This window comes from Muntiacus reevesi, chromosome 3 (assembly GCF_963930625.1).
Source record: "Muntiacus reevesi chromosome 3, mMunRee1.1, whole genome shotgun sequence".
Lineage (NCBI taxonomy): Eukaryota > Metazoa > Chordata > Mammalia > Artiodactyla > Cervidae > Muntiacus > Muntiacus reevesi.
In genome coordinates this window covers 73,068,403-73,091,530 of record NC_089251.1, presented here as the reverse complement: position 1 = coordinate 73,091,530, position 23,128 = coordinate 73,068,403, and the positions used below count along the sequence as shown (strand labels likewise).

Below are 23,128 nucleotides of genomic sequence, written 5' to 3'. Positions count from 1 at the left end.
ATCTAGCTCCCTGACCAGGGAACAAACCCCGGCCCCCTGCCTTGGGAGCAAGGAGTCTGAACCACTGGTCCACCAGGGAAGTCCCCTTTGCAGGAATTTTTCCAATCAAACTTCTGGTGGGTAGTGGCCTGCAGAGATTATGGGGTGTTTCATTCATCATGCTGACGGGTCCTTGTTTCTCACTATGGCAACAAAATTTGTAAGATTTTCCTCTTTCATCAACTGAGAAATACAGCCCCACACTGTTTATCCGGCACTTTTGTAGGTAGATACTTTCCCCCTAATTCTTCCAGGGGTTGACTTAAGTCTGGACAGAACTCAGGTGGTGGGGAGAGGTTTTTAAGGATGTGGAGGCTGGCTGCTGATGCTGCAAAGCCCTCACTTAATGGACTCTCGGGCAGACTGTTGTGTAGGGAATGCCTGGCCCAAGGCAGCTGTCTTTAATGTATCCATCATCTCCTCGTTTAGCCTATTTTGTTGGTTTCAAAATCCCTCATGGACAGTCCAATTAAAAACTTGGAAGGAATTTGGACTCTGTACATTGTCCTCAGTGGAGCAACTGAGAGCTGAACACAGTAAAATGAAAACTGAGACAAAGCCAGAGCCAGGTTAGGATAATGAGAATCTGAGGCATCTTCCTTGGGGAGGAGGAAAGAAATGTCCTGGTGGTCTCCAAACATTAGAGAAAGAGAAATGTTTTATCAAATCAGATGTAATCCTGGCAGTTGCCTTCTATGGGAGCTTGGAAAGAGGTCTGGGAGTGTTTAATTTCCCAACACTTTCTCTGTCCTTCCCTGAAGACACTTTTCACTTTCTGCCAAGTTATTTATATCTTGGTCGCAATATTTAATTTTCGCTTCTAGATTGTATATTACTGTATCGACTTCAGTGGACAACTCACAGTGGCTTGTACTTAGAAGGTGTTCAAAAAATGATGTGATATAGATTCGTGGATGATGGGTGGATGGATGAGTAGATGAATAGATGGATGGGTAGATGGATAGGTAGATGGGTGGAGCAGTGGATAGCTGCATCAGTGGATAAGTGGTTAGATGGATGGCCTCTTATAGTTACAGGTTGAAATAGGAAAAGTAGGATTTGTGGATTGATAAAGGGAGGTAAGAAGGGAACTGAGTATCTGTGCTAAATACTCTGTTTGGCACTTTATAGTATCATTTCACACCAGTGCAGTCAGGTAGGTTTGTTTTTCTGTTTCAAGATGTTGAAACTGATGCTAAGAGAGGTTAAGAAATTCACTTAATGTGAACCTCATCTAGGTCAGTCTGAATAGAAAATGACACCACACTTGAAAGTCAACCCATTACCAAGTAGACACCAGCAGCTGACTTCTGTGATGTTTCCTCAGAGTACTGACTCAGAAAGCATGAGGATGTGGCTTAAAGTGGAGCAGGCCCGGGCTTGACCGAGGGTCTGCAGTGGGGGCTGAGGGAAGAGCTGCCCCTCCCACCCGAAGGCTGGTCCCACCGAAGGGTGACACATTGCATCAGCCTCAGAAGACTGTGTCCCTCCTTGGTTGGAGAGGAGTCTGAGGATAGGTGTGGCCTTGACAGGCATGTCTTGGAATGCTGTTTGCTGAAAAGGAGGGACCTAGGCCACCTGACCCTGCCTAGATTGTTCCTTCTCCCCTCCCATGTCCTCCAGCCCTGCCTTCCCCCAGGCAGCAGACCACCCCCTTCTCAGTATTTATTCCAGGGTGTAAAAGCAGAGAGCAGGTGTTGAGTGAATGGGCAAATCTCAGACGAGGAGCCAGACGGGGTCTCCTTGCAGGAGCTGAGGGCTTCCTGGGAACAGCCCCAGGCCAGGGCTCGCTGGTGTCAGGGGAGCAGACATCAGAGGAGTTGAGCCAGCAGGGAGCAAGTGGGCAGAGGGGTTAGGGAGCCCAGACTGGATTTGGTTCTGGAGACTGATCGGTGGTGATGGCCCAGCATGACTGTGGTTTGGCTCGGAAGCCTGCTTCACCTTGGCCGTGGGCCTGTCCTCCCAGAAGCCTGGTCGGCCACCAAAAAGAACACGTCAATCCCCTTGGGTCCCTGTTAGAGGAAGAGAGGGTCTGTGGGGCTGGGATCTGGAGCTGATTCTCCTGGGAGGGGCATGAAGCCAAGCCCAGCTGTGCTTCCATGCACTTCTGTTTTATTTATTTAGTATTTTATTTTTGGCTGTGCTGGGTCTTCGTTGCTGCACAGGTTTTTCTCTAGTTGTGGTGAGCAGGGGCTACTCGTCGAGCACGGGTTCTAGGGCGCACGGGCCTCAGTAGCTGCAGCTCCCGGGCTCTGAGCACAGGCTCAGTAGTTGTGGCACACGGGCTTAATTGCTCTGTGGCATGTGGGATCTTCCATCAGGAATGGACTCTGTGTCCCCTGCATTGGCAGGTAGATTCTTTACCACTGAACCACCAGGGAAGCCCTCCCAAGCTCCTCTTTTTGACCACTGGCCTCTGCTGGCATGACTCAGGCAGGAGAGGCTGCTTTCCAGTGAAGAATGGGGCCTGGATGCAGGTGTGTGCAGTAAAGGGTGAACTCAGCAGGCTGGGGTGCTCACAACTGCACTTTCCAAAGGCTTGACCCTTGAGCTGCTCCTGGGAGATAACCTCTGAGCCCTGGGAAGATCCTGCTGGATAGCAGTGTCTTTGTTCACCTGGGAGCTTGAGCCATGCTGCATAGTTTAACCTAATAATGTGGTTCAAAGTGATCACCTGGGCCCTGAGCCGTGCCGTGTTGGTTTGCTCTCTGAAGAGACTGAAGACTGAGTAGCTAAGGTCCATCTGTGGGTGCTCCCTGCCTGCGTGGCTGACCCCCATGAACACCCTGGACACCAAAGCTTGACTGAGTTGCCCTTGTTGGCAATACTTTACATGTCACACGTCGTTACTGGGAGAATTAAGTGCTGTTTCTGTGGTTCTGCTGGGAGAGGATTCCTGGGTGCTTGTACCTGGTTTTTCCTAGACTCCGTTCTATGTGTTTTTGTCCTTTACTGATTTATTTATTGATTTGGCTGCACTGGATCTTAGTTGCAGCACTCGGGATCTTTAGTTGCGGCATGTGGGATCTAGTTCCCTGACCAGAGATCAAACTGGGGTCCCTTGCATTGGGAGCACAGAGTCTTAATCTTTTGCTGATTGTAATATGTATTCTTTCACTGTAATAAACCACAACTATGAGTATGGTAGCTTGTTTGAGTTCTCAGTTCTTCTAGTGAGTCATTGATCCTAAGGGTGGTTTGGGAGACCCCTGACAAAAGGTGCCTGGGCCTGAGCCTCATGTTTGTTTCAAAGATCCTACAACAGGCGATCTTGCCAACTTTCAGCATCAGGAAGCTGGGGGTGGGGGCAAAGGATTGTTTTTTCTTCAAGTGGCACCATTGGTGAAACTGGAGAAGAGATGCCTGAAATCTCAACCCAGAGGCAGCTGCTGATTTGCTTGGGGGTTGCAGGTTTTCTTGAATGTCTCAGGTGGGGTGCTGGTCACTTCGTTCTCTGAGAGCAGCAGGTAAGCACTGGTGGGGCTGGGCCCTGACTCGCCCCTGGGGCAGATGGGGGTGGGGATTGATGATGGAGACGTGGGGAGTAAAGAGACTTTATACTTGACAGTTGTGCTATTTCCAAGCTTTGTCTCATTTTTATTCTTGCAAAAAACGTATGGGATATGAGCTAACATTTTATTGATTGGTTGATTGGTTTTTGACTGTGCTGGGTAGGTCTTTGTTGCTGCACAGGCTTTTCTCTAGTTGCGGCGAGCAGGGGCTACTCTTTACTTGTGGTGCACAGGCTTCTCATCGCAGTGACTTCTCTTGTTGCAGAGCATGGGCTCCCGCACATATGGGCTACAGTAACTGCAGCACATGGGCTCGGCAGTTGTGGCTCCTGGTTTCTAGAGCACAGCCTCGGTAGTGGTGGTACACAGGCTTAGTTGCTCTGCGGCATGTGGGACCTTCCCAGACCAGGGATCACACTCGTGTCTCCTGCATCGGCAGGTGGATTCTTTACCACTGAGCCACCAGGGAAGCCCTATTTTGATTCTTTGACCAATGAAAAGAGAAATTCCTTGTTAGGGTGAATAGGGTGAGGCTAGGGGGGCTGGAGAGGGGCAGACCTTCCACGTTTCTGGAACAGAGATGCTCCCTGGCTCTCCAGCCAGGAGAAATCTCCCTCTCACCACCCTCTTACCCCAAGCTCTGGATGCTCAGGAGAGAATCTGGGGAAGTTGGAACATGGAAGAGGGAGACAGATTGAGAGATTCCTGGGAATGTTGGGGTGTTTGGTTAATAGAATTAGAAGCCGGGCTGGCAGAGACCCTGTCACATAAACATTCAGTCAACACAGGAGACTGAGCATTTGTTAGAAATAAAACAAGGGATGGCTGGGAATTTGTTTTTAAAGGGAAGGAGTATTAGGGCTTCTATTCAGCTTCTGTTCTCTGCAGCTTGAGTCAACAAAATTCATCCCTGATGCTCTCCAATGGCCTTTCCGTGGCCTTTGTCTGTTTGGTAGAGCGTGTATCACCTTCTACGAGGAGCCAAGGCCTTCCCTTCCCTCTGCTTCATCAGAATCTGGTCTCTGAGACAGGCACCACTCTCAGTCATTTACATTTTACTGTGAAAGGTTACTGCACTCACTCTCCCAGAGATGTATGCAAAGACTGAACTTTCCTATGAAAGTGGCTATCACTGTAAAAGACTCCCTCAAGAAGCAAGGAAGGATTTAATTTGAGGTAAAAAGACTGTTAGTGTTAGTCGCTCAGTCGTGTCTGGCTCTTTGCAACCCTGTGGACTGTAGCCCGCAAGGCTCCTCTGTCCATGGCTTTCCCAGGCAAGACTACTGGAGGGGGTTGCCATTTCCTTCTGCAGGGGATCTTCCTGACCCAGGGGTTGAACCCAGCTCTCTGACACAGCAGGCAGATTTTTACTGCTTGAGCCACCAGGGAAGACTTTTTCAGTTGCAGGGTCAGGTAACCTAACTTCAGCCCACAGGCAATGGCAGAAGTGATGGGCTCACAGGGGTGAAGAAAGACCTGGAGGAAGAACTGTAGGCACCAGGCCTCGGGGAGCACACTGGCCTCAGGCAGGCAACTCGGTCTGCCTCTGCTTCCTTGGCACAGGTGCCTCCCTTCCCCTCCTGTAGGCAGTCCCTCCACATGGCCGAGGAAGGGGTTGATCCCTGGCTGACAGGCCCTTGCATCTAACCCACCCACCTTGTAACAGGCTGTTCTGTACTGCAGAGTCTAGAAGGCTGAAAACAGCACGTCCCTGACTCTCCTGCAGCTACCAGTCTGGATAATGCATGTTAGATGCACTTGTACAGATTTGAGAGGCAGATTGGAGGTGGGGCCTATGCTTCTGCTGTTTTCTGCCTGCAAGTGAGTGTGGTTAATTCAGCTGCAGAGCTGAAGTTTCCATTCCATTTAATTTAAGTTCTTACAGTTAAAGAGTTGTGTGTGGCTGACGGCTACTGCATTGACCATCACAGCTGTAAAGAAGAGGCCAGACCAATAGGATGACCCGAAGCTCATGGAGGTTCTCACAGGGTTAGGGGTGTGTTGAGCCTGCAGATTTCAGCAGGAAGTCAGTCCATTCTCAGTGGGGCACAGTTCCTTCTTTCCTGCATCCAGATGGCTGGTCCCACTCAGCCCAGTCCAGGGACAAAGAACTGGGACAAACTGTCCAAGCTGGGTCGGGGAAATAGCCGAGGTTTGCTAAGGATGGTTCTTGATAGGAATCCCTGTGGCACTTTGACATTTCTCCTCCTGAACCTCAGAGTTACAGGTTGAAAGCCAGCCCCTCATTTTGCTGACAATGAAAAGGAACCATAGGAAGGTGGGGAGGTCTGTTCACCACAGGCCAGAGAGACAGAAACCAGAGAGGCAGAAGTGAGCTCTCACACCAGGCATTCGTTGCCTTATGGTTACACCTTTCTTTAGTGATTCCACCAACATCTCTTCTGTGAATGTTTCTCTCAAAGTGGAATCGGAAAGAGCCACAAATGTACTTTGCCCAAACTCCACTTCTTACAATCAAGAAAGCTCTGTGCTGGCTCTAGGCCCAGGGGACTGCACACAGGTCCCTTTCCTGTCTTCCTACACATGGTTCCTTCTGCCTGGGATACCTCTACCTATCAGCAGCCAGCTCATTGAGCCCCTCTTGTGCTCAGCTTGGACAGACTGCCTCTGAGAGTCTCCTCCGACTGCCTGGTGGGCTGGCTGTCTCTCTGTGGGCGCTCCTGGCAGCCCAGACGGCCCACGGACGTGGAATGCTCATCCTGCAGAGCTGCCAGGCCCTCTTTGCTGTTGGACTCCCACAGCCTGGAGGAAGGGCTGTGCTGTCTTTCTCACCCTGTCTCTCCCAGCCCTAGCATGGCAAGAAGTTGCTGGCCTCAAACTAAACAAATGACCTATCCCCTCCAATCTGGGACCAAAACGGGAAAAGTACCAAACTCCCAGGGTTGGTAGGAGATTGAGATAAATATACAAATCCCTTGTCCAAGAGCCTGGCTTGGCAAATATAAGTTCTTTTTTTTATTATCTTCTCATCAGGCTTCCCTGGTAGCTCAGCTGATAAAGAATCCACTTGCAATGTGGGAGATCTGGGTTTGATCCCTGGGTTGCGAAGATCCCCTAGAGAAGGGAACAGCTACCCACTCCAGTATTCTGGCCTGGAGAATTCCATGGACTGTATAGTCCATGGGGTTGCAAAGAGTCTGACATGACTAAGTGCCTCTCACTTTTCATCAGGAAAACAGAAAGGTAACTCACCATAGAAGGGAAGTGTTGGCAATCCATCTGGGATGGCTGGGTGGAAATCTATTGATCAAATGTCATAGGAACCTTAGGCCTTAGAGCTTGAAAGGAAGGTGAGGACCACTTCATGCAGCTGAAACACCGACCTGAGCTGATTATACAGCTGGGGAAAGAGGCCCAAAGACAGAGGGAGGCTGATGGGTGACCATAGGGCAGGCTCCTCCACTGCAACAGCTAGCTGGTAGGTCTCTGCTGGAAGCAGGGGAATGGGAAGGCCTTTTTCCAGAAACACCACAGGCTACAGTTTTGCAAAGTTGGGTATGATTCCTAGGCAGATCAGGAAGTCAATTTAATAGCATTAAAACAAAACAAACTAGAATGGAAAATAGTATACTGTGTATCATTGCAGCTATACGGAAACTTTGGGGTTTGAGGGAGCCAGGGAGTGATTTTGTAGATTGAGGAGGGCAGGGCCTGTACTTGAGTGACCTATCAATTGCTTCTCATCTCTAGAGCAAACTGAAGCATAAAGATAACCTGGCGAGGAGGCTGAGGAGGAGAGAGGAAGCCTCAGTGGAATTGGAGATGGTGATTAAAGAGGGGTCAAAAAGGAGAGGTTGCAAAGGTATCATGGGCAGAAGAAATCATTTGGTTGCAGCCTTCACTCCAGTATTCTTGCCTGGAGAATCCCATGGATGGAGGAGCCTGGCAGGCTACGCTCCACGGGATTGCAAAAAGTCGGACATGACTGAGCAACTAATGCACTTTCTTTCCCAGCTGGCACCACAGAGGGCCTGCTGCAGAAGCCATAGGGGCTCCCTGGTCTCTTATCATGAAATGCTTCTATAATAGTGATATTGAATATGTGGAGCATTTACACTTTTCAGCGTTCCAAGCCTCCTAGGAGGTGTGGGGAAGGGTGAGATCATTATCCCATTTTGCAGATGGGGAGACTGAGGATCTGAGAAAGCTGACTGCCAGATGCAGAATGAGAATCCAGTCTTCCTAGCTTCTGAATAGGTGGCCTCTCCATCACACCACAATGTGAGCACTCTGTGTTTAGACAAGGTTTAGGGTTTAAGACATTTGCCCTTCAAAATCATCCAGGCAGCTGCCAAAAAATTCCAAGGCCTGCCTGCTTCCCTCCTGCAACCATTGAAATTAGAATCGGGGCATGGGGCTGGGGCATCAGTATCTTTCAAAGGTCCCTTTGGAAAGCCTAGTGCCCAGCCAGAACTGGAAACCTTGGGCACAGTTGGGACAGTTTCCCCAGTGCTGGTTCCTCCACACCCCTACTTTCTTTCCGGGCCTGGCTATCAGTCTGCTTTGGTCCATCTGGGGAAGCGGCCTAGGATGTCTGTTGGTGCCCTTAGCTCACATGAATGACACTGTTGTTTTCCAGAGTAACTCGCCCAAGACGCTGCCACCCAGGCCCAGTCCTCAGAGCCGATGTCTCCGGGGGCCCCCTGAGAGGAGTTGTGATCAGGGAGGTGGAGAGGCAGGTGGCTCTGACAGACAGAAAGCAAACAGCTCAAAGGGGTGGCAGGCTGCATTTTATTCATTGTTAATTTCAACACCCTTCAAACCCTCTCTTGGAGTGCTGCTCAGAAAAATAAACGTATTGTTTAAGAAACCCTGCAAACTGGCCCCGCATGCTCTAAATCCCTCCTAAGAGAACAGGGAGCATAGAAAATGATTTGTAAAGCAAGGGGGGAGCTTCCATAGGGAAGACAGGGGGGAAGAGGGGATGGGGTCGGGGGTGGAAGGGGAGGAGGCTGACAGCAAGGGGAAGGGGAGGGTCTTGGGTCAGGTTGGTGGAGTAATCTCACCACTCCAGGGTGGAGACTGGCTGGGTGGGTACAGTGCCTGGAGGTGTCAGAGCTGCTCCAGGGCCCAGAGTCCAGGCTGATGGCCCTGTCCTCGGGGTCAGGAGTGCTGTCAGCAGCCCTCTCCCCCTCTCCCCCACCCCACAGAGCAGGGAGCCTTTGGCAGCACCAAGCAGCGTATTTTCTAACAACTGTTCCAACAAAGAAATGAGCCCCAGCCAGTGCCTCTTCTGGACTCAGAAGTGCCTCAAGCAGTCTGTCTGAATGTGCTTTCCAGACAGTGAGCACGTGCAATTGTGCTTTTTGTTTGTGAAAAATGTAAAAAGTTACAGTAAGATGGAGCCATCTAGCCCATGGCTCCTCACCCACCTGGGAGGGGGTGCGCAGGAGTCAGGGCTCTGCTGGGAGGCCTGTCTGAGGGACGGAGGAGCCTGAGTACATTCAGCAGCTGTTTTCCAGGGTTTGGCTTGGGTTTGGTCGCTGGCTTCTGTGTAAAACACAGATCTGTGCAAAGTGTTCATGAAATTCCCCCAAGACAGGGAGGAATTTTCCAGGCCCTTGCAGATTTCCAGGGAGCTAAAAATGCAAAAATCCTTCTTAAAGTAGCCCAGACTGGGATTTTTCTTTTTTTTTTTCTTTTGCCTTGGGGAAAGGGGCTAGTAGCTCTTTATAAAGCTGACACGTGTGTGTGTGTGTGTGTGTGTGTGTGTGTGTGTGTGTGAGCGCATGTGTGCATGAGGCTGCAATATGTGACACTCCTGGCAAAAGCCCAGGATTGCCTGGCATTTTCCACAAGCTGAGGGCCTGAGGCTGCCTGAGCCTTCTGCCTCCTCCGCCAGACCCAGACAGAAGCACTGGCTTCAGACAGAGAACACAAGAGCCTGACTACTTGGTCTTCTTACTGAACACGGCACCAAGGCGTGCCCTTGCTCGCTCGGCTCTGGAAGGCCAGGCTCCTGTCTAGGATTCTGAACTCTGCGTGGCCACAGCTGGGTGACAAGGGCTTCCTAGAGCCCATGCTGTCTTTACTGGAGCCTCACAGCCCCAGCACGAGAGGAGTGAGTGTGGGCCTCAGGTTAGGAAGCAACTCTTGGAGCCTGAGGTCACTGTGAGCTACCAGCTGTGGGTCAGACCGGAGACCCCTGTGTGGTGGGAGAGGCCACAGCATCTAAGAGAAAGGAGCACTTTCTTAGCCAGGGCTTCAGAAACCTGCACCAAATCAGGGGTCCCTAATGATGTCTATAACCCTGAAATGAAAGAAGGACCCCATCCCAGCTTGTTAGGCAGGTCTAGTTCTCAATGCTCGCCCTCAAGCAGGATGTCAAACAAGCCCTTTAGCTCTGGGTCTAGGCTCCGACAATCCCACTGACCTCGCGAGTTTGGCTTTTCCAAGGGAAGCAGCCCCTTTGGCCTGAGGTGAAAGACAATGTTTATTGAGAAGTGGGGAGTAGACGAAGGGAACGTGAACAGAAGTCCATGCATACCACTGAGCCCTGATCTGCCACTGTACACTAGAGGGCCGATGTTTCTCTGGGAGGTTGCTGAGGAAGAGAGGTCCCTTTCCTGGCTCCCTTGAACGATGCTTTCAATTCCCTCAGAAGCGTGCTCAAGCTGTCTGCAACTGCCTCCTTCCAAAGTGAAAGCACAGAAAAAGAAGTGAAAACAGCTAAGGCTGCAGCATGAGCAACCCAGAAGAGACGTTAGGGAGCAGCGGTGACAAGACTGCCAAGGAAGGTGGCGAGCTTTTCTTCTCTGGAGGCAGATCCTGTTCCCTCTTGTGGGGATGGGATTCTGTGTGGTCCTGTTCATGATCAGAGGATTGCTGGATGCCCCTTCTGGCCTGCCTAGCTCAAGCAGCCTTGATGACTGTGTCTTAAGTCTTCTGTGCTGTTCCTGGGGCTCACCTTTCTGGGTAGGTTGCTGTTTTGCCTGTTGTTAAGTCCTCGTGGTCTAGGTATCTCTGTCATGGGGATGTCTGCTTTCCCTCTGGATGGCTCAGATCCCCAAGTTATTTCCCGTTGCCTAGGTGACATCTCTAATTGGATGCCTTTTCATCTTTCCTTCTTTTAAAGGGACAGACCTGAAACCTTATTTCTAGGTCCCGTTAGAGGACTCTGCCCTGAAAACATGTGTGCCTCTCTGAACATGTGGTCCCTTCAGTGTGACTGCAGCTGTCGCTCACATGGAGGAAGGGGTGGCAGGGTTGGGAAGGGTGGCTCATGGAGCCAGTCTAGCTGATGTCACAGTGCATCCTGGAAGTGTGGCTCTCTGGAAGCCTACCCTTCAGGAATTGGCAAGATTGACTTCTGTCCAGGCCCGCTCCTCACTGGCTTCACCCCCAGATTAGGGTCTGTGTTTAAAAGCCAATTTAGATCCAAATTAGAAATGACCCCTCACCACCCAAAAAAGAAATGATCCCAAAGTAGCTGGAGAGTTGCTCAGATCTGAATTTGTCTTTTCCTTCCTGCCATGAACTGGAAGGTGCGAGGGGAGGCTGACATTCAAGCATGACTCTTAATGCTGTGTGTGTTGTTTGAGAGTCCCAGGCACATATGCTTCCTTCATTTCCAAGAAGGGAGATTTCATGGCTTTTGATGCCTTTCAGGCAGAAGGTGTGAGGTGTCCTGGTGCTTTTCTAAGACTTCATGTCAGAAGCTGTATATATATTGGTGGGTCACACTGTGTCTGACTAGACTCTGGTATTTGTCCTTGGGATCGTCATCTTTTTAGATGAGAAAATGGGCCGATAGAGGATTGTTCCTTTATAGTCCGAGACCTTCATCTCTTCAATGAAGACTGGGCATCGGGCCTTCCTCCAGGTGGATGACTCCCTGCGAGGCAGAGGGTGAGTCTAGGAGAACCTGTCCTTCAGCTTGAGGATCATCCAGACCAAAACTTGAATCCCAAAACTGCTTCTTCCATCCACCAGCTCTTTCCCTCCGGCTTGCCTCCACTTCCAATACAGACTGTGTGTGTGGAAGAAAACACGTTCACCTGAGTATCAGAGGGACCCACAGGGCTCAGAATGGGATGTATCCCAAACACATCATGGGCTCTGGACTCATGTTCTCTGCTTGCAGGATGGCTGCTTTGGTTCCCAGGGCTGCAGGCCCTGGTGCCCACCGGTGCAGCTAGCAGAGCCCTGCTGCGGGGGGGGGGGGGGGGGGGGCGCAACTGGAAGGGATGCTCTGCACCCCTCAGGCTCTCTACAAGGGAAAAAAAGGTTGAGAAAAAAAATCCCCCGGAACAAAGAAAAATCTTGTCTGAGAAGACTCAGATGTTCCTGGCTGACAACAAAAAGCATTCCCGCGGATGACGCTGGTGAAAGGAAGGAGATTTGAGGGGATTCAGAGATGTGCCCTGAGTCACAGAGATCAGCCAGCTGAGGCAGAGCTGGGCTTCTGTAGCCTGAGTGAGCCCTGCAGACCACTGCAGGCTTTCCCTCCTTAAACAGAGTTGCCCAGCTCCATGTTCTAAGTGGACTAACTCCAGGCTGAGAAAGGCCTCCTAAGCCCCTTACCATGGCAATTCCCAGATCTCTGGGAAATGCCACAGTCCGCAAGTTGGTGCTATGCTGCATCTCATTGCATAATACTACACCATTCTCTGTGTGTAGCGGCTGTTCTATATATGTACATCAGGAGGCAACATATGGCTCTCCCCACCCCCACCTGTCATAACTGTGACTATATCATTTCTGACGACCAGAAGGAAGCTGCTAGGCTGGGCCAGGATTCTAAATGCTGCGGAGGTAATTCAGAGCCATGGAAAGTTGCACCATATGCTTTGGGGTTGCCAGCTGCTTATGTGCATGGAGGCGGGGTTTAGTGCCAGTCTGCAAAACCCTGGGGTGGCACTCCCCTGGCTGCCGTGCGCACCAGGCGAGGGTCTGGGGTGCCACTTTTTCTCTCCCCGGAGGAGAATCTGCTGGGGACCACGGTTCTCCAAGAAGGGGACCCACAAGAATAACAGGCTCCCCCAAAACCTGCCCTTGATAACATCAGGCCTGGCCAAATAGTATTTCTTTAAAAAAAAAAAATTTTTTTTTTTTGTTTCATTTTATTGGATAAAGGTTAAGAAAGCGCCAGCGTCTGAGAGGAGAGCAAACGCCGCCCGGCTGCACGCCAGCCTGCTTGAGGGTCCGTGGCGCGACAGGTTGCGCCTCTACCTGGAGGCGCTGGTCTCGGCCAGGCGGTTGTTCATGATGCCCAGCGCGCCCACGCCGCCCGAGAAGCCGTTCTGGCGCGTGTTGACGCACACGCTGCGCGGGTAGCCGTTGGCCGTCTCCGACAGCTGCTTCTGCAGCAGCGCCAGCGACACCTTGTTGGAGGCCGTGAGGTCGCGCATGGAGATGAGCTCGCCCGACAGGCGGCGGCCCTCGGCGTCGCTGTCGCGGGCCGCGGGGTCGGCGCCGAGTGCGGCCAGGCGGCGGCGCAGCCGGGAGCCCGGGGTGATGGCGTTGCGCCGGGCCAGGGGCGCGCCGGGCGCGGGGCAGCAGCGCGCGCAGCAGCGGCAGCTCAGCTTGCGCAGCATCCAGTTGAGCACCTGCTTGATGAGGATGGAGATGACGTTGAAGAGCGAGTAGATGCAGCACACGCCGAGCAGGATGAAGAGGAAGTTGCCCAGGCGGTAGAGCCCCTGGTTCCGGTAGGCGGCATGCTGGCTGCTCACCAGGTCCCCGAAGCCGATGGTGCTGAAGGTAACGAAGCAGAAGTAGAGCGAGTCCACGTAGTCCCAGCCCTCCACGCTGGTGTACATGGCCGAGGCGCAGCAAGACAGCAGCACGGCGAACAGGCCCAGGATCAGCAGCACGTGGTACACCGAGGGCTTCCAGCCTGCCAGGCAGTCGGCCTCCGAGAGCGCGGAGCCGCGGCGGAAGGTGGCGGGCAGCAAGCCGCTCCGGCGCAGCTGGCGCTCCCGGCAGGCGCGCATGATGAAGGCCAGCAGCGAGATGATGCGCTCCAGGAAGAGGTTGAAGAACAGGATGGTCCCGGCGCAGCCGAACAGCCCATAGGCGATGAGGAAGGCCTTCCCGCCCACCGTGGCGGGGGTGGTCATGCCGAAACCTGTGGGCACAGAGCAGGGGTCAGCGCGGTCCTGGCTGGACAGGTGGTCCCCACCCGGCGCGGCGCAGTTGTGTTCAGGTGTTGACATGGCTCTCATCCTGAGTGGCACCACTCACCTGGAGGAGAAGCAGTGCCAAGACATTTCTCTCCCTTGGCGGCACCAGATATGGTTCCTAAGTCTGGACAACCACTAAACTGAAGGAGGATACATGACTCCTCTTCTGGGGGATCTATAAATCAATACCAGTGGGGTGAGAGAGTCGCTAGGAAAGACCCATGGCGACCCATAAAACAGCTGCACAGGGGAAGACATTGAGATACCTACAAACCACACAAGTGTCATCTGCTCCCTCACCACTCAAATCGTTTTTTTTTTTTTTTTAAATGTACCAGTGGCACACTTGGGCCTTGTTAGGACAGAATTCCATAAAGGCTTCATTTGATAGAATCGCTGGGGACCAGGTAGGGTGTATTCAGTCCAGGTGGCTATATTTGATGGTCTCTGAAAAGGGGTTTATGAAACTGACGAAGGATTGTTTGAGAATGAGCAGGCAGCCTTCAGAGAGAGAGCCTGTCTCTGCCATTGGACATCAGCTCTTTCTCACCCACGGACCACCATCAATCACCCTTGCTCCACTTGTAGCCAAGGGAAAGGTTTCAGCCCAGCTGGGTCCTGCTGCTGTGTGTCTGGAGTGACTTTTATCCTGAGAGGTCTGCTCTATGCCTGGGCAGCTGCTTACTGCTTTGAACTCTTATAATTAAGTCTTAATTTACCCACTTGTTCAAAGCACAGTCTTGAAGGGAGTTTCTTTATCGACTGATTGCTGCAGAAGGCTTGGCTTCTGGCCAGGGTGCTTGGCCCATCCTGGCCAGGGTCCTGCAGATTGGCAGTTCTGCTCCTCCACCATGAGCTCTCAGCCAGCTGCCAGCAGTGATGTCTTTGTGGGACCCATAGCTACCTGACTCTGATTATGGGAGGGGATGTTATTCCTTAGCATGAAGATCCACTGCTGCTTGGGGTCTGAGCTGAAAACACATTATCAGAGCAGCACGGTAGCACCTATCAAGACCTCTGCAGCTAAAATTCAGGGGCATCCCTGTTTAATGCATGCCCAAGGTCAAGAGGTCTACCTATGCCCTGTTAGTGGGGTAGGGCCAGCTCTGGGAAAGGGGTGGCTTAACTATTTCCCTGAAAAACCTAGAGAATTTTTTTTTTTCAGAATGATCCCTTAAATGTGTATGCTAATCATTTTCTAGAATCCTTGGAGGAAATGCCCTATTGCCTGACATTGTCTTCATCTTATGCTTAATGACTCAACTTAGGAGAAAATCTTATAGAGATACCTCTGTTGAGGAAGATGTCTCCTCCTAGGGATTATGTCCCTAGGTTCAGAATTTGGCTATAAGAGTGTGAAAAAAAACAAACTAGCAGTGTAACCAGGAGTTCAAAAGAGGGATTTTGCTACACTTTAGTTTCTGAATTCATAAAGTTTCTGAATTCATAAAGAAATCAACTCTGAATCAATATGACTATATGTGGAGTGGGAGTGTTTGCATTTGTCTCTCTGTGTATTTGTTTTAAAAGAAATCCTACTAACAGATTGATAACCCAGGTGTCCACCAGCATAACTAATTCATGGTCAATTCATACAAGAAAATACTATATAGCAAAGAAAAAGCAAAGACCACTGCTACCTGCAACAACATGAATGAACCTCACAAAAAGAATGTTAAAAGAAACTGGACACAAAACTATTCCATTGGCATAATATTGAAAGCCAGGTAAAACCAAACTACAGTACCTTTTTAGGGATGCATACCTGACTGGTAAAATTACAAAGGAAATTGAGATAAAAGTCAGAATTGGAGTTTGCTCTGGGTTGGCAGGGTGGGGTGAATGGAAGGGGACCCAGGGAGACTCTGGGGTGCTGGAAATGATCTGTTGATCTGAGTGGTGGTTAGATGAGTGTTCGTTGTATAATAACTTTTCAAACTATGTTTTAGGAGCTTTTTTACTCTCATGATAAGAAAAACCTCAAAATGCTTAGATGATTAGGAACTGTGAGGGATCTTAATTCTGGTCTACCTGTCACTGTATAGGTGAGGGAGCAGGGGTTGAGGGAACATGACCTACAGCTCGTGGGGGACAGATGGTTCGTGGGGGGACAGATGCCATACTTGTGTCCTGGCTTCTTGCCTGGTGCTTGGACCATCATACACAACACTGCTGCTACTCATGAAGGGAAAACAACACCTCTGGTTGGGGGATCACTTGGCTAAATTCCTAAAGAAATGAAAAATGCTGAGCCTGGAATATTAATACTATGCCTAAGAGAATATTGAATGGAATTTTCCTGTTCTTTAGAATTTTCAGCTAAAAGTTTAGCGTGACATGTAATACATTAGCCCTCATTCTAAAGAGAAGTTTTAAATATTTATTTATTTGACTGTGCTGAGTCCAAGTTGTGACATGCAGGATCTAGTTCCCAGACCAGGGATCAAACCCGGGCCCCCTGCATTGGGAGCTTGGAGTCTTAGCCACTGAACCACCAGGGAAACCCATAAAGAGAAGCTTTAAATACACCTACATTGTATCTATTAAATCAGCAAAATAGGGTGACCAGTAACCTGAACCACCCACTTCCAGGCTGTACAGAAAGGCTAGAAAGTACCCAGGGATAATGGGAGATGGCCTTGAAATAGGAGGGTGCTGTGGCATCCCCAAGTCAAGAGATGGTGGGGGCGGGATTGGTCAAGAGAGCATGAGGCTGCAGCAGGGGCGGCCTGGCAGCCCGTTTCCTGGTGGATGCTGGCTGAACTGCAGACACTTGTAAACTCAGGCTGGAGCACTGGAGCAGAGCGTGCTGAGGGTTCTGGGAGAGCCAGAGGTGTCTCCGGGAATCTGACCCTGTGTTGGACAGTTCCCTGGGCTGAAGGCTGACTGGTGCAGCTCACACAGGCAGGGGCAGGGAGTGGGAGCACTAGTGGGAGCAGTCTCCTAGGGCATCCTGCGCCAGGGACGGGGGAGAGTGACAGGGGGCAAGTGACCTCTGCAGCCAAATCTGAAGAGTGCCCAGGAGGGCTGCCTCCTGGATCATGGGGGCCTGAGGGGCGGAGGGCAGGTGAGCATGCGGTGTAGTCATAGGAAGCACCACCCACTCAAGGAAAGGTGCAGGGTGGTGGTGCCTGTGTTTGGGGGGATCACCAAAGGCATACGGGCTCCATGAAAAGGCATGCCTATCCTAACAGTGGGTGTTGTGGTGCAGCCGTAAGGCCAACCCCAGCAAACACTGAGGACCTGGTTTGGCAGGCCTTGTGCTACACTCAGGGCTTTGGTGGAAAATCAGACAGACGCCCTCACAGATGACCTAGGCTGCCTTCTTGGAGGTTTTACACAGCTCCCCACTTGCCCCTCTGCTCTCAGCGGCTCAACCCTGGACAAGGGCAGAGCTTTTCCCTGCTGCCTCCACGCAAAAGCTGGGCCAGACCTGGTCCGAAGGTCTCCTCGTGGCTATGACTGTAGGCCCCAAATGACACCAACTGTGTGACTGGCTCTGGCACTTTTAGCCGAAAATGAAGAGGACAGGCAGGCAGGAGGTTCCCTGGCATCACAGAGGGCACCCAACGCCAGGGTCCCTCTCACTGGCCTTCTCCTGAGGTCTGGCCCCTGTGCCCACTTCACCTCCCTTTGCTTTCCTACAGACCCACCATCAGCTCAGCTCCAGAGACAGGGTGGAGGGGGCACGGTCCACTGTCCTTCCCCATCAGCACCAAGAGGCTCAGAGCTCTGGGGGCGCTGAGGGCGGTAGGGTCAGTGCCTGGTGCTGCTGCTAGCCAGATGTTCCCACAATGGAAGAACAGTCCCCCCAAACCCTGGCAATCTGTGGGGAGCCAGGCTGGCTCTGGAGAAGGGCCTTGAAGCTTCAGCCAGAGAAAAGGCAAACCCAACCACCCAGAGAATTCCCCCTTCCCCCACTCACACTCTGCAGAGGCGTAATCTGTCCCTGGGTTCGCACCAAGCCTGCTGTTTTGTTTATGCCACAATTGATCTGCCATCCCAGTTTGCAGAGAGCAGACACTTGGGGGCTTTATTATGCCACTTTGACAAAAGCTGTGAAGCTCATTCCCACAGTCTGTCTGGTGCCACCTCCGCAAATGGGGCCCCAGTGACAGGGCCTCTGGAGTTCAGCTCTGAGAGCCTGGAAGCGAGATGGGGAGGCCAGCACTGATCTGTCTCAGGCCCTGAGTGGCAGCCTCTGTGCTGGACACTGGACATGTTCCCTCATCTGGTCCCCTCGACCATCCTGAGAGGGATGCATCATCAACCGCAACAGTGCAGGCAAGGGCATGGGCTGAGTGAGATACTCAGCGAGTTACTGTTTGTAAGTGGCTGAACTGACTCTGGTGCCATTTTTCACTGCACCAAATGGGACATTTGGGTTCATCATCTGGGGCAACTTTTCCCACTAGCTCTGCAGTGTCATCTTGGTGGAGGGGAAATATAATTTACAATCTAATCTGAGATACTTGACAGCAAATAATTACCCCAGGACAACAGGTGTAAGCCACAGTGAATCCAAGCAACTGGGATGCGTGATTAAAATGCAGATTCCAAGGTGGGTCCCACTCCAGAGACTTATTTAGAATGGCCCAGGACTCTGCATTTTAACAAACGTCCCCTGATGATTCTAATGTGAATGGGCTAAAGCGCTTCCTTTAAGAAACAATATAATACTCTATCATTGATGACCCTACTGGTCGGAATTTGCCTAATTTCAAATATTTTGATTTAAATTCCCTAAAACTTTTTTTTCAGCTTTATATAGAGTTGTAGTTGACATATAAACCTGTAAGATATTTAAAATATACATCATAATGATTTGTTGGTTTAAATTTCAAGTAACATAAAACCCTTGCAGCTATCTCCTTTAACCATCACCCCACCCCCCACTCCTAAAGTATAGCAGCCAGGCCTCTTGAAGAACTGACCCAACAGCCAAGGGTGGGCTCCATTAGTCTAGCCCAGTCTGGAAAATCCAGTTCCTTACTATAACTGGTTGGAGGATATAGGCCTAAGTCAATCAGTGCAGGGCATTTTCATGGCCACAGAGTTTGGCTCAGGGATGGGCATGTGACCCCATTCAGACCAATCAGATGAGAGTTTCTCTGATCGTTTCTGGGTCAAATGTTTCTCACTTTTAAGAGTGCAGCCCTGGGTATGGAGGGAGCAGGAGGTGGCCCCAGGAGTGGTTGGTGGCCATCTGTGGCCATGAGGAGCCAGCTTAGATGAAGCTGACACTGTAGAAGGCTGGGCAAAGGTGTCCCGAAAGCCCCAATGAACTGTCCAGTCAAACGGGCCAGGCTGTCTGACTGACCTTTGGGCTTCCAGGTACATGAACCCATGAATCCCTTCTGCCTACGCCTTCTGTCACATACAACCAAACGCACTCCAGCTGGTGCCGATGGTCAAGGGCCTGGTTAAACAAGGAAACAGTACCAGACCTGAACTCAAAGTTTTGACTTCTGTTGTAGCCCCTATCAGCCAAGTGACTGAAGCAAGTCACTATCACTAACTCCTCTGAACTTCTGTTTTTTCATCTGTAAAATGAGCTCTTGATACAAACCCTCTCTGAACTGTAAGATAGCCTGCCGATGGGTGTTGCTCAAGATGAGACAGTAGACTTAATGGAAGGTGGAGAGAATTCCCATGATTTAAAAAACAAGTTAAAATGAAACAAGTTTATTTACTGCAGGACTTTTCACAGTGCTCACTGTGTTAATATGAAACCATGAGGGCTATGCTAACACAGACAAGTGTTCCTCAAACATAAGCCATTGACCGTAGAATGTATTTAGTCACCTCAAGTGACTTGGGCATTTCAAAAAGTAACCTTTAGGAAATGCCATACTTTATGCTCATGAAAAACTAAGGATGAGACATTTAAAAACACGTATGAGGATTTCCCACGTTTTAAAAAAGTCACTGCAACGCTGCAGTGCCTTTGCAGTGCCTGGCATGTAGAATGTGCTGGGCCAAGTCTGTTGAGTGAATGCACTGACTGTCACTCTACTTGTTTGGAGTAGTGATTCTCTGACTCGATTATCTAGGACCAGCCTGGAATCTTATCAGGTTCTGAGGTGGCGCTCATTATTCCAAATTTCTAACCTGGCTCCAGGTGAGGCGACTGCAACTGGTCAGTGAACCTTACTTTGAGCACCAAGCGCAGATGACTTAGAATTAACTTCGTGGGACAGTCTCCACAATGAGTTTGGGAACCCCTTGGGAGGAGGGACCGAGTTATATTGTCTCCACATGAGTTTGGGAACCCCTTGGAAGTAGGGACCATTATATCGGCAATTTGGAATTATAGATTATATAGGCTGCTCAGGTTTGAATCCTAGCTCCACTAGGATTTGTCTTTGACAAATTAATTAACCTTTCCATGCCTCCATTTTCTGTACTAAACTGAGTCAATACGTCTAAAACTCTTAGGATAGTGCCTACCTAGCATATTGTGTTATGCGGTGCTCAGCCGTTTCAGCTGTGTCCGACTCTTTCCGACCCTGTGGGCTGAAGCCCACCAGGTTCCTCTGTCCATGGGATTCTCCAGGCAAGAATACTGGAGCCAGTTGCCACACTCTCTTCCAAGGGATCTTCCCGACCCAGGGATTGAACCAGTGTCTCCTGTGTCTCCTGCATTGTAGGCAGATTCTTTACTGCTCAGCCACTGCAGAAGACTTTGCCTAGCACATTAATAAGCGCTTAATAAAGTCTTCTTTCTATTCTTCACAGTGGACAAGGGAATCATATATAAATTAGGCAGTGATAGTTATTTGCTGATTCAATAACTGAAAATAAAAATTTCAAGAACCTCTCAAGGATGAGAGTTAAATATCAGGGACAGTGAGAAAGCTGAGGTCAGGGGGGAAGTGGGCAGAGGAGGGGAAAGGACCCATTTGGACTCATCAGATAAAATACAGAACTCCCAGATAAACCGGAATTTCAGATAAACAAATGAACTTTTTAGTGTAAGAACATCCCAAACATTGCATGGGCCATATTTACACTTAAAAAAAAAAAAGATTCATTGTGTTTCTGAAATTCATATTTAACTGGGAGTTCTGTATTTTTATCTGCTAAATCTGGCAGCCCTACCCATGGCCTACTTGTCTGCTGGGCACACTCCTCTGGGAAGCATCTCCCAACACCCCCCTCTCTTGGGATCCTTCCTGACTGCTGGAGGAGGGGTAACAGGCTCACTTTAACACTCAAGGGGCCTAAAGCTCACACAGAGCTGGGCCTTGCCCAAGGCCAGGCCAGCAGCTGGGTCTTCCAACACCTCTGCCTCTCCAAACAGGAAACAGTGGGAGATGTGGGGTGGGCTGTGGGGCAGAGGCTGGGGCAACCTTCAGGCTGCTCTGTGGTTGGAGCTGACACTGACTTGGGGAGAAAGCAGCAAGCACATGGCCATGCTCCGTGGAGGCGGGCTGGGCACTTGAGAGGTGAGACTTCAGTTAAGACTCACATAAGCCCCAGGTCTGGAAACTTGAGGTTGCCCATGTCATCCTTCTCCAAGTCCCTCTCCAGAGGAGGACAGCTGAGCAGCCTGGCCAAACCTTCTGGGAGGGTTGAGAACGAAAAGAAGGCTGGAAGAAGTTATGAAAACATTTAATGAGGAGTGGAAACATGGAATATGTGATAATTATATTATCACATAATAACTGATATGTATTGAGGACTCACTCTTTCCAAGTACTATGCCAAAGCTTCATGTAAATCAATGCATCCATTCTCACAATTCAGTGAGACACTGGGTGTCATTCATCCTAAGTCATAGATTTTTCCTCAAGTTTTAACACCCCTGAAATCAGGATGCACCTTATAATCAATGACTTAGTGTATTTGGCAGCATTCAAAATTCTTAATAGTATACATTATTGGTGCATCTATAATTGATGGTGTCTTAGATTTGATGAAATACAGTGGGAATTATTATCATTCCTGTTTGTGAGATTAGTAAACTGAGTCACACTTAATAAAGGCACTTAGGTTAAATAACTTGCACAGATCACAGAGCAAGCAAGTGGCAGAGCCCAGTGCGAAACTAGAGGAAGGAGTTTGTGATGCGCTAAGAGAGAGTCAAATGCACGAGAGTTCAGACAAGAGAGACGTAGGCTGCTTTTGGCTAGAGCAGCAGTTCTTAACGCTGGCTTCAAAGTGGAATCACCTGGGAGATTTAAATTAGTCCCCAGAGCAGCTTAGGTCAGGGCTGTGTTCTCCTGCAGTGACTGAGAGTCTTATGGAGGAAGAGGTATTCATGTTTAGTCTTGAAGTGTGGATGGGACTTTGAGAAGGAGGAAGTTAGACATATGGTGTGCCCTGCTGGGAGAGCAGGGTGCACAGGGCCAGGGTAAGGGGCTGGGTCCAGCCTGGCTGGCTCCCATGTGCAGCCTGGCATCCGGCCCACAGACAGCGTTCAGCAACTCTTGCTGATGGAGTGAGTGACCCTGAGGCAGAAGGAGGAAGGCAAGGCTGGGGACCCTCCTGTCCACCTTACACTCAGGCTGAACTTGCAGGAGCTCTGTGGCAGTGAGAGTGTCACCTGACACCTCTAGAAGCTTCTCCATCATCTGGGCAACATGTCTGGCCTTGTACAACAGAAACTCACAAACTCTGACACTCAATTTCGGCTTTGGAGAAGGTAGTGCCTCCCCCCAGCGTGGAGACCAGAGCCTGAAGTCAGCCCAGAGGGAATGTTGACACTCACTTGGGACAGCTGAGGTCACGGTGGCCCCGTGAGGTGAAGGGACAACTAGTTATTGGTGGAGTCGTCTTGGGTGTGTGTACAGTAGAAACTCACAAACTCTGGAAACATCAAGCTCAGTGAGCCTTCCTTCCTGCAGGCTTAGGAAGGGCCAACATTGGCTTTCTTGGAGAGCTGAGGGCAGGGGCTGTGGCATCAAGCTCTGGCGCCTCTACTCGCTAATGGGCCGATGGGGACACATTATTCTCCCTCTAAAAATCGCCTGATGACCGCCTACCTCGTGAGGTTGCTGTGAAGAGTGGATGAGGAGGTGGTTCCCTCGTGCCTCCCACAGTGCCTAGAATGTGGCAGGTGCTCAAGAAGCTGCAAGCTTAACTGGGAAACACACGGGCGAGGCTGGCCCTCACATCACAGCTGATGAGCTGCAGGTGGAGCAGGGCCCGGTGTACTACGACTAGGCATTTCAGCAGCAAGGAAAAGCCCCCGTACACACACCCAAGACGACTCCACCACTAACTTGGTGTCCCTTCACTTCACCAGGCTTCCGTGTCCTCAGCCATCCTGGGTGAGTGGAACATCCCCTCTGGGCTGGCTTCAGGCTCTGGTCCCCATGCTGGTGGTAGGGGAGGCACCACCTTTTCCAAGCCTGAGATCATATGTGTTAGTGGGGGGAGGGGGTTGATATTGGATATTGGCCTGTGATGGAAAAGCTGACACTCTGG

At 50.6% G+C, this 23,128-nt stretch overlaps 1 protein-coding gene across 1 annotated transcript in view; it reads right to left on the bottom strand.

Moving 5' to 3' along the window:
* Nucleotides 1-8,553: 8,553 nt before the first annotated feature.
* KCNK12 (potassium two pore domain channel subfamily K member 12) overlaps nucleotides 8,554-23,128 on the bottom strand; it is a 52,716-nt gene continuing 38,141 nt past the window's right edge. Inside the window, exon 2 of the mRNA XM_065929316.1 lies at nucleotides 8,554-13,641. Within this exon, the coding sequence (XP_065785388.1) occupies nucleotides 12,740-13,641 (902 nt within the window). The 3' untranslated portion in view covers nucleotides 8,554-12,739. The remainder of the gene's footprint in view (nucleotides 13,642-23,128) is intronic.